Source organism: Terrapene carolina, unplaced genomic scaffold (genome assembly GCF_002925995.2).
Source record: "Terrapene carolina triunguis isolate 2854851 unplaced genomic scaffold, T_m_triunguis-2.0 Scaffold88, whole genome shotgun sequence".
Taxonomy (NCBI): domain Eukaryota; kingdom Metazoa; phylum Chordata; order Testudines; family Emydidae; genus Terrapene; species Terrapene triunguis.
Genome location: NW_020664439.1, coordinates 24,115,918 through 24,127,880, shown reverse-complemented (window position 1 = coordinate 24,127,880; position 11,963 = coordinate 24,115,918). Strand labels below are relative to the sequence as shown.

The following is an 11,963-nucleotide window of genomic DNA, read 5'->3' as shown; positions in this document are numbered from 1 at the left end:
GCCCCGAGCCCCTTTGTGGGGATGTATCATCCTTACACCAACCTAATGGAAAGTTCCATGAGAAGGTAAGGGTCACGATGGGACACTTGCCTGGCAATGGCTCATGGCCTTGTAAGACAAAGGCGCCCCCTGGTGGTCTAGGGATTATATAAAATGAGGTAAACAAGGTAATAAATCATGGCCTTATGTAAGGCCCCCTGGTGGTCTAGGGATTATATAAGATGAGGTAAACAAGGTAATAAATCATGGCCTTATGTAAGGAACAGTTGAACCAATCGGTGTGGGGCTATACATGTGATAAACACATGATTCTCCTTCTTGTCCAATCCGTAGATGTGTGATTATAGCCTAATTGTGTTATGTAATGTTGAGAAAGACTATAAAAGAAAGCTTGTAATAAACAGGATTCGATTCAGCTTGCAACCACATTGGTCGTGTGCTTTATCCGCTCCGACTGTGACCCTACACCCCTTCCTGCACCCCACACTCCTCCTGCACCGCAACCCCCTGCCCCGAGCCCCTTCCTGCACCCCGCACTCCTCCTGCACCCCAACCCCCTGCCTTGAGCCCACTCCTGCACTCCATACCCCTTCCTGCACCCCAACCCCCTGCCCTGACCCCCCTGCGGCACCCCACACTCCTCCTGCACCCCAACCCCGAGCTCCCTGCTTCACCCCACACCCCTCCTTAAGCCCCCAACCCTGTCTTGAGCCCCCCTGCCCATCCTGCACCCCAACCCCCTGCCCTGAGGCCCCTCCGCACTCCTACTACACCCCAACCCCTTCTCCTGAGCCCACAACCCTCCTTCACCCGAGCCCTTCCCTGAGCCCCAATTCTCTGCCCTGATCCTCCGTCGCACTCCTCCTGCAACCCAACCCCTTACCCTGAGCCTCTTCCTGCACACCATATCCCCTCCCATGCCCTGCACTCCCTCCTGCACCAGCCCTATATTTATGGCCCTGCATACAATTTCCCCACCCAGATGTGGCCCTTCGGCCAAAAAGTTTGCTCACCCCTGGTCTATGCTGCAATTAAAAACCCGCAGCTGGCCTGTTCCAGCTGACTCAGGCTAATGGGCTATTTAATTGTGGTGTACTGTTGGTGCTCGGGCTGCAGCCCAAGCTCTGGGACCTTCCCACCTCGCAAGATCCTCTAGAGTAGGGTTACCATATTTCCACAATCAAAAAAAGAGGACACTGGGGGGGGAGGAGCCCCGCTCTAGCCCCGCCCCTGCCCTGCCCCACCCCCATCTACTCCCTCCCCCTTCCCACCCCCTGACTGCTCCCCTCAGAACCCCCAACCCCCCCCGCTCCTTGTCCCCTGACTGCCCCCTCCTGGGACCCCTGCCACTGACTGCCCCCTAGGACCCCACCCCCATCTAAGCCTCCCTGCTTCTTGTCCCAACTGCCCCCGCCTGAGAACCCCCCACCCTAACTGCCCCCCAGGACCCTGACTGCCCTGACCCTTATCCACACCCCCGCCCCCAGACAGACCCCCGGGACTCCCATGCCCTATCCAACTGCTCCCCGCCCCCTGACAGGACCCCCAGAACTCCCGACCCATCCAACCCCCTCTGCTCCCTGCCTGCCTCGACCCCTCTCCACACCCCTGCCCCCGACAGCCCTCCCAGAACCCCCGACCCATCTAACCACCCCCTGCTCCCTGTCTCTGACTGTCCCAACCCCTCTCCACACCCCTGCTCCCGACAGCCCCCCCCCCCAACTCCCGACCCATCCAACCCCTCCTCCCTGTCCCCTGACCAGGGCTGGCTTTAGCAAGAGCCCAGGAATCCGGCTGCGCTCTGGCCGGGATCGTGGGGCTTCGGGCCCGGCCGCAGGTGCTCGGCTGGGGCTGGGTGGTGCGCTCGGCCGGAACCGGGGCCGCCGCCCTAGGGCCCAAGCCGAGCCGGGCCGGAGCCGCTGGGGCCAGGGCCGGGGGTGCTCGGTTGGCGCCGCTCAGCCGGAACCGGGGGTGCCGCCCTGGGGCCTGAGCCAGGCCGGAGTCAGGGGTGCTCGGCCGGCGCCGGGCCAGCATGCGCGGCCGGGACCGGGGCCCGTGCCCGAGCCGGAGCCATTGGGGCCAGGGCCAGAGGCGCTTGGCCGGCACCGCTCAGCCGGAACTGGGGCCAGTGCCCCGGGGCCCGAGCCAGGCCGGAGCCGCTGGGGCCAGGGCCGGAGCAGCTCGGCTGGCGCCGCTCGGCCAGAACCGGGGCAGGTGCCCCGGGGCCCGAGCCGAGCCAGGCCGGAGCTGCTGGGGCTGGGGTGCTCGGCCAGAACCGGGGCCAGTGCCCCGGGGACCGAGCCAAGCCGGGCCGGAGCCGCTCGGCCAGGGCCAGACTGGGCCACGCCGTGCCTCGCCTCCCCGAAGCCCTCCTCCTCGCGTCCCCCACCCCAGCTTCCCCAGCTTACATGCTGCTGCCCGCCTGCCCCTCCTTGTTTTCAGGACTTCCCGCAAACATCTGATTCGCAGGAAGCAGGGGAGGGGGAGGAGCAGGGGCGCGGAGCGTTCAGGGGAGGGGAAAGACAGCTGCGGGGCTGGGCGGCGTGCTAAGGCTGCAGGGGATGGGGGGAGCCGGGAAGGGGCTTTGGCTGCCCAGCAGCGCTCGGCCGCCGCTTTTTGATCGATAAATAGCTGACCGGGGGAAATCCTGGACATTTTTAGATTTTTAGAAATCCCCCCCGGACGGCTATTTATAGATCGAAAAGCCGGACATGTCCGGGGAAATCCGGACGTATGGTAGCCCTACTCTAGAGTCTGGGCTCCAGCCGGAGTCCAAATGTCTACTCTGCAGTTAAGAAGCCCCTTAGGCTGATCCCAAGTCAGCTGGCATGGGCCAGCCACAGGTTTTAATTGCAGAGCAGACATACCCTGTGTGGTCACAAAGTATGTGAAGCTTTGTATATCAGTAATTGGCCTAACAAATGATTGTCAAACCCTGCTTCAGGAAAGTATTTAACCATGTGCTTCAGTGCTTTCCCAAATAGAGATGCTTTCTTGAATCAAGGCCTAAATGATGGGTGGATGTGAACTTTCTGGATTCAAGTACTAACACTCCAAATTAATCAGATGGGGAATATTATGTTTATAACATTTTTCCTCCTGAGAGAAAGGGCTATATACAAGCCTTGTACTCTTTAGAGTCACACCACTGCTTCTTAACTTCTGACGAAGTCCTATCCTTTTCTCCTACACTGAAGGCTGAGGACTGTGATGTATTGCCTCCTGCAAGAAGGGGGCTTAAAATAAAAGTGTCTTGATACCTTTGGTTAGATCAGTCAGCGATCATGACTTCTTCACTAACTGACACAAACAGGGGAGCATACTGAGGGGGTGCTGATCCAGAAATAGAGACAAAATCTTAAAATGAAATAAATTGCATTTTTATTAATTTGGAGATAATTCCATGCCTCCTCCCCTTCTGAATAACTAGAAAGATTCAGAAAACTAGAGACATTTCACTCCTGTTGGATCCAGGGGGATTCTTCTCCTTTTAGATACCTGAGGACGTTCTCTGAGATCTGGGTTCAACTTGAACTCCAAAATCTTAAAATGAATTTAATTTCAGCACCTTGGGTTTCATGTTAAAAACATATAGAACCACCAGTTCTGCATGACTTAGGTGGGAAGCCATAACTCAGCCCACATTTGCTCAAAATGGAGTCCAGGATCACTCAAAAACTTTATGAACCTTTGCAAACATTTGACAAACATGGGTCTGAGTTTTGAGTTTGTGACTAAGCTTGAAACCAGACACAGAGTGGTTTCTTTGCAAAGGATTTTCCCAACCCTGTAGGCAATAAGGGTATTTTCTTTGGTGGTGATAGCTACTTGCATTTGGCATGTCATTCAACTTTCTGAGATCTTGACGATTGTCTGCAGTGAGTTTGCTATACATTTTAGTTTCTCTGTACTATTGTCAGTACCACAGGCCCCTAGGCTAAATTCAACAGCTTGTTCTACTGTCTGGATTTTTTCTCTAGCTCCAAAACGCAAATATGAAGATTTTTGCTGCTCATCAACCCATCTATTTTTAGTAGTCACTGGACAAACCTCAGAAGATTTGAAACTTGAATTTGGTTCAGAAAGACATCCATATGCTCAGATACACCTCTACCCCGATATAACGCTGTCCTCAGGAGCCAAAAAATCTTACCACGTTATAGGTGAAACCACGGTATATTGAACTTTCTTTGATCCACCGGAGCACGCAGCCCCCCACCCCCACCCCCAGAGCACTGATTTACCGCATTATATCCAAATTCGTGTTATATCAGGTCGCATTATATCGGGGTAGAGGTGTACTTACTAGACGCACTTGAAACTTTTAAGTCTGCAAACTGGGCTGTAACTCTTGCAAGAAAAAGACTTACTCATTTCTTACACCTCTGCTTCTGGTTCCAAACCACATGCCACAAGACCAGCCCTTAGTTACAGCATCCTGGCACTTCTCATTCTAATTCCAGCCATAACTTGAAAGTGCAAGGTGGGGAGGAAGGGGAACTCAAGTGAATGTCTGACAAAGCTTCCCAGCACAGCACAGCACGCAAGGGATTATGAATTGTAAAGTTCACTAACATGCTGGGCTCTAATTGCCCCATATGGACCTTGCTGGCAGTCTCTAAAAGGTACCTGCTTCACATTAACATAGTTCTGTTTGGACAACATTAACGTGAATTAGGTACCTTTCAGGGAGCACCCATCAACACCAGGCAGTTAGATCCCAGCATGTTAGCACAAATCACATACCTCTAGTTAGCTTTGCCATCACCATCCAGACAAGCCCAAAGTTTCAGTCTTAAAATAAACTAAGGTTTGAGTGAGAGTCACCAATCCCTCATTCTCAATTAAATAAATGTTTGTTAACCTTAATTTTTATTATAACATATTAACAAGTCTGTGGGATTGTTGATGCTGCATGTAGGCCATCTGAGACAAGGAGGTAAAATGACTCCCTAAAGCAGTGGTGGACAAATGTTTTGGCCCAAGGGCCACATCTGGGTGGGGAAACTGCCTGCAGGGCCATGAATGCTGGGACGGGGGTTGGGGTGCGGAAGGGAATGTGAGGTCTGGGAGGGGATGTGGTGTGTAGGAAGGGGCTCAGGGCAGGGGGTTGGGGTGCTGGAGGGGGCTCAGGGCAGGGGGTTCAGGGCTCAGGGCAGGGGGTAGGGGTGCAGGAGGGGGCTCAAGGCAGGGGGTTGGGGGCTCAGAGAAAGGGGCTGGGGTGCAGGAAGGGTGCAGAGTGCGGGAGAGGGCTCAGGGCAGGGGGTTGGGGTGCAGGAAGGGTGTGGGGTGCAGCGGGGATCAAGGCAGGGTATTGGGGTGCAGGAGGGGGTGCGGAGTGCAGGAGGAGGCTCAGGGCAGGAGGTTGGAGGCTCAGGGCAGGGGGTTGGGGTGCAGGATGCAGAAGGGGTTTCGGGTGAGGGCTCCGGCCTGGCACCGCTTACCTCGAGCGGCACCAGGGTGGCAGTGGCAGGCAGGGAGCCTGCCTTAGCCCCGCTGCCTGCCCTGGCCCCGTGTCCAGAAGCGGTCAGCACGTCCGGCAGTGGCTTCTGGGCATGGGGTGGGGCAGGCTGCCCTCCCCTGTGGGTACCACGCCCAAAGCTCCCATTGGCCACAGTTCCCCGTTCCTGGCCACTGGGAGCTGCGGGGGGAGGGCCTGAAGGCAAAGGCAGCGCACAGGGGCCACAGGGACGTGGTGCCAGCCGCTTCTGGGAGCAGCACGGGGCCATGGCAGGCAGGGAGCCTGCCTTAGCCCCACTGCGCCATGGGGCTGGCAATCCTGCAGGCCAGATTGAAAGCCCTGATGGGCCTGATACGGCCCACGGGCCATAGTTTGCCTTCCCCTGCTCTGAAGTGATAGAAATTACCCAAATGCCACCAAAATGTTAAAGCATGATAATCCATTCTATTTGTATTAGCACGTCAGAGTTTATAATTCCATTCTTTAACTTGCTGCCTTCTACCCACACAGCTCACTCTGGTTTTGTCCTGGAAGATGCAATGTGCCCTCAATATCTCACTGAAGTCAATGGAAATTAACAGGTTTAGAGGCCTGTGCAAGGTATGGCCCCATGACAGCAGCAGTCAGTTTGCCTTCAGCTCAAGAAAACATTGTTCCATAACATCTTCTCCCAAAGAGGAAAAAGGCAACTTTGGATAGTTCCGTGAACACTAACATTTTTCTATCATGACCCTTTTAGGTAACTTCCAGGTGGTTAGTAATTTGAGTGTTGGTTTTAATTACGTCAATCTACACATTTAAAAACCACAGAGACATTTCTTTTAAAAAACAGCCTACGCACGAAGGGGAAAGGATTAACATATTATCAGACAAAGATGTGACTACCTACTGAGACTAATCAAGCATTTTACAAACTTTCTTCTAATGCCTATGAGACTTCAGAATCTGCAAAGGAAGGTATGTATTTTAAATGCTTTTTATACATTTTAATATGTCCTTATACACCAAGGTAAATGTATCGCATAAAATACTAAATAATATGCCAAATGCACTGAAAAACTAATAGGTTAAATATTAAAAGCACTAATGTGTTTCACTGCACTTATTAAGTGTTACTTCATTATAACCGTTTTGAATGTCTTGCCCTTTGGAGACCCTGGCTCCTTCCACATAAAAAAAAGCCCTCGAGTAGAGCGGTCCCTGAGCCAAAGAGCACTGGATACAGCTCATTCCCGAGCTCATTTGAAATCAAGCAGAACAGTCATTGTGGAATGACACAGTGAATTCTGTCTCGTATCGGGAGTTCGGCTCCCACCTTCTGTTGGCTCAGGAACAAAACCAACTATTTCCTCTGTACCTTGTGGGCACTCAACTTCATTTAACCTCAGGTTAATAATCTCTTTTTTGGGAAGGGTAATATCCTCCATTTGCAGAAGGGTGATTATAATAATGTTATAGATCTTCTATTTCAAGCCATGATACTTTCAAGTATTTGCATTTTTATATACACAATATACAGAGACGAAGTAATTAAGTTATATTGATTCATTGTCAACTGTTACTACTCAGGCAACATTTAACCTAGAATTATGTTTGATCACTAAAACAAACAGAATTTTTAGCAAATGAAAAAGACTGTACTATATAAATAGAAAGCTGGTATGGTTCAATGCTATTTCAACAAAGACTTGCTTCCCTGTCTTATTTCTCAGAAAAAAATTTTAACACAGTCATTTCCTCTTCAGTCAACATGTTCCAAGTAAAGTTAATGCCAGTGTAGCTACTACAGAAAACCCTGATATGCAATGGTAGTTTCAGATAGTTAAAATAATACTTAGATTCCCATCTAAGCAAATATACTTTCCTTTCCCTAAATGTCCAATGAAGCCTGAAAATATGAAGCAAATGACTGACAGATTCTTTAAATGTTTTCTGAACTACATAAAATATTCATCAAATATATATATTGGTTCAGCTAGAAGAATCCACAGTTTTAGAAATATTTAGTATCGAATACAGCTACTCTGCTGTCTCTATCTATTGGACAGACCATTATTAATGTTTACTAATCCGATAATATTTTTATATACAAAGTATTTTATAAACATTAACTTAACTGGGGGGATTTGGGGGAGGGGGTTGGTTTGGTTTTTTGTTTGTTTTTGTTTTGTTGAGTAAAAGTGTCATCTTTTTTTAAAAAAAAAGTTACATTTTAATGTGGCTCCAATGAACTAACTAGGTCTCTGATCCAGTAAAACCAGGGCCAGTCTTAGGGGCAAGGTGATCACCCTGAGTCACAACTTTTAATGGTGCCAAATCACTATTGTGGGGTGCACATCACTCAGTCTATTTAGTTATTCATTTTACTCTGCTGCTCCACTCATCTGTTGTGTGGTTTTGTTTTGGGGTTTATTTATTTTGGGTAAACTGCTGGGTGACACTGAAAATGTTTTCCACCCTGAGGAGAAAAATCCCCAGGGGCAGCCCCGCTGCAGACACACAAGTAACTTTACACACACAAATAGTCCCATTCACTTAAATGGACTGCTCACATGAGTGAACGTACTCAAGCATAAGTGTTTGCAGGAAAGGGACCCAAGATATTTCAATAAATTGCTTAAACATGAATGAAACTCATGCAATGTAATGTGAACTCTCCCAGACACTGGAATACTTCAGTTTCGCTAAAATCATTACCAAGTCTAGTCACACATTTTTATGAAATTATACTGGAACAAAATTCTCATACTAATTATCTCTCATGTCTTGCTTTTCTCTCTTTTTAGGTTCTGGATATCTTTAAGCAGCCAACACACCTCACTTTTCTACAGGATAATTAAAATGTCCTTAAGCAATATCTCAAATTGCAGTGTCTACACACAAATGGAACCATTTACCTATTTTTACTATTTAATTTTCCTCATTGGATTTATTGGGAGTTGTTTTGCCCTATGGGCGTTCACTCAAAAGGATCAGAAACAAAAATGTATGAGCATCTATCTAATTAACCTCCTAACAGCTGACTTCCTGTTGACTATGGCATTGCCAGTAAAAATAATTGTTGACTTAGGTATTGCCCCCTGGAAACTGAGGATATTCCACTGCCAAGTCACAGCTTGCCTTATCTATATTAACATGTATTTATCAATCATATTTTTGGGATTGGTAAGCATGGACCGCTGCCTTCAGTTAATGCACAGTACTAAGATCTATCGAATCCAAGAACCTGGATTTGCCAAGATGTTATCTGCAGTTGTTTGGATAATGGTTCTCCTTATAATGGTACCTAACATGGTGATTCCAATCAAGGAAATAGAACAAAAGCCTACTGTGGGGTGTATTGATTTCAAAACAACATTTGGAAAAGATTGGCATGTGTTTACTAATTTCATATGTACAGCAATATTCCTGAATTTTTCAGCCATGATACTTATTTCCAATTTTCTTGTTCTTAGACAACTTTACCGAAACAAATACAGCGAGAGTTATGCAAATGTAAAGAAAGCTCAGGTAAATATACTGTTAGTAACGGCAGGCTACATCATGTGTTTTGTTCCTTACCACATTGTTCGGATCCCCTATACTTTGAGCCAGAGTGATGCTATAACCGATTGTCTTCTGAAACAAACCCTCTTTAAAGCAAAGGAATCCACTCTGCTGTTGGCAGTGTTAAATCTCTGTTTTGATCCTGTTTTGTATTTTTATCTTTCCAAGACATTTAGACTGAAAATTACTGAGACTTTTACATCACATAAAGAAACAAAGACTCTCACAGGCGGAGTACACTGAGAAGAGGCACATTATATACAAAAGTACTGTAGTATTTCAGCCTGTGTAAGGATATTAAAGAAGGTACTAACAGTGATTCCCCCAAGTGACAGTGCCCCCCCCATAATTTGTCCCCCACACTTTAAAATCCAACAGTTTCACCAAGTACTAAAATCTCTTGGGTCTTCTGTTAAAACTTGTAAGCTACTGTCTGTAGAAACCATTGATTGTATCTGTCCTGTGATAGATACTTTATTACTACGTAAAACTTACAAACAAGTAAATTGACTTTGTTCTTAAAGTAATTGATACAATGTAAACAAATGCTATAAGCCGTTAAGTGACTTTCACTTCATTGTATCAGCAATGGCTCCTAGGAACAGACCCCCACCCTCTGTGATTAAAGGGCCAGGAGTCTCAAATGAATTAGCACACACCCCGAAAGTGGTGGAGCAGTAAATTAAAATATTAAATGTATGTCGATGAATGCTTGATGTACATGAATGGTTAGAGAGGTGCCAGCCTAGAAAGGGAGTATCCATCGGCCGAAGAATGTGTCAAGTGAACTACCAGACAACCCCCGGAGGGTAAACTACCAGACACCCCATCACCTGGAAGGATGAGAAACACAAACTTTGGACAGTGTGGAGCCACCAGGAATGCGCCACTTTGTACAGTGTGGACTCGGAGCCACCAGGAATGTGCCATCTACTGATTAAGTCAGCAACAGCAGAATGAAACAGCTCCCATAGACTAACATAGGAATTAATTCCTATAAAAATGGACTCTTAAGACTGAGGACTTTGAGTCTCTGCTTCTGCTGCCAACCTCCAGGAGCATCAGGTGCATCTGACACAGACTCGGCTCCATCCTCATGACCAAGATACCTGGCTAGTAACTTGGCATGAGCAACTTCTAGGCTGGTAACTATAACACCTATACAAAACTTAAATAAATAATTGTGTGTACATATATATATATATATATGTGTGTGTGTGTGTATATATAAATAAGGAATAAGTAGTAATAGGAATAAGTAGTCAAACAACATTGTTTATTTTTATCTTTTGCTTTATCATTATATTTACAATAAATGTGGCATCTTTGCCTTATCCCTCTTAATAAGATCCTGCTGGTTTTTATTCTATTGGTATAACATTTTGGTGGAGAATTGCAAAAGGGGGAATATTGGTAAAAAGCCTCAGGTATTGTAAATATTGTTGTGCACACAGCCGGCTCTATAGAGAGCGGTTCTATTTTTGGTTAACCAAAGCCTACTGACCTCCGGAGGGTAGAGGCTTCATATCATATCCAAAGCGTTTAAAGCTGCTCGCTGAACGAGACCAGGGGTAGCAGAATAAAATAATTTAGGCTGTGTCACTCGCTGCAAGGGTTCAGGGGTAACAAAGGGAACTATACACAGGTTAAAAATGTTTAAGAAAAGACAAGGAAAAACAGTCTCAGAGGAAGGAATGGAGTTTAAAGGAGCTCCAACCTCACCTTTTGTAAAAGGAATAACACCCTTTAAACAAATCCTTCAGAGATATGGGCACAGTCCTTGGACTGAACAAGCCCTTGCAGATGCTTGCTCTATTTTGGATCTAGAGGATAGATTGGCCCAATATATCCTCATATGTAAACCCCCAAATGCAGCAAAAAGAGATGCTGCAGGGATCTGGCTGCTGTGGGAGGCTTGTAGTAACAGCTACCTCCGCCTAACAGCCTGTAAAAAAATACATATATCTCTAAAAAAACAAAAACAAAAAAAAACCTATCCCAATTGGAAAAAGGGGTAGAAAATTAAAAAGTAATGGCACCAAATCTTGCAAAAATCCAAACACAGCCCTTGGTCTGATCAAGTGTAAGCTGATGTCCATACAATTTCAGACCTAAAAAAAAACAAATTGGCTAGGTACTTATTAATATGTAAACCCTTAACTTGAATAAAAAAGAAAGCAGCCTCAGTTTGGCTTCTATGGAAGACCTGTCACAAGGTATTCCTTCAATCGGCTAAATGTAAAAATAAAAGACTGCACCAAAATTTAGAAGCCTCTGCTGCAAAAGCAGAGAAATAAAAATGTATGTCCATTAGTACCCAAACCCAGTTAGATGCCCTTAAGGTTGTGTACCGAAAGTTAAAACAGCACTCTCAAATTTTACAGCAGCAGTAACATTTGAGACCCCAGAAGGGGCAGACTTTTGGGACCCCTCTGAAGATTGAGAAGGGGAATATTTGGGTAGATTCCTCCTCCCAGGGCCAGAATGCCATTGCAACAGTAACAACAGTGCCTGCTTCTGCCTCAGACCTTCAGGCCATGGCAAAGTGGCTGGGGATTTTAAAATAAAAAAAATGTAAACTCACACAGAAATGCAACACTTAATTAGCATTTGTGCAGCCCCAAGTACCAAACACACTGTGGCAAAGACTGAGCAGGGTCTGCCATGGTGGGAGCACTGTGCTAATTTGTTTCTAAGCTGCTATCTTTCAGGCTCAAAACATCAAAAGAGCTGGTACCAGCTAAAAAGTTATAAAATACCATGGTTATAGTGTCGCGACAAAGCCTGTGTTCAGTGTTGCATGTTCTGTGTCTGTCTCTAGTGGTGTCCTGTGCTAGCATTGGGTCCAAAGAAAGAGGGAATACTACACTAGACAGGGCAAATGTCTTTTCTTCTCTCTACTTCCCCCATATCCATCCAACTTATCAATCACCACTTGTGTCCAAAAGACTTTGGT

General features: G+C 46.9%; 2 protein-coding genes across 2 annotated transcripts in view; one reads left to right on the top strand and one right to left on the bottom strand.

Moving 5' to 3' along the window:
• Positions 1-11,963, bottom strand: part of MED12L (mediator complex subunit 12L) — a 322,140-nt gene that overhangs the window by 209,777 nt on the left and 100,400 nt on the right. The gene's annotated exons all lie outside the window — the stretch shown is intronic.
• Positions 8,180-9,250, top strand: GPR171 (G protein-coupled receptor 171). The gene has a single exon (XM_024203009.2). The coding sequence runs from the start codon at positions 8,180-8,182 to the stop codon at positions 9,248-9,250; it is 1,071 nt and encodes a 356-aa protein (XP_024058777.2).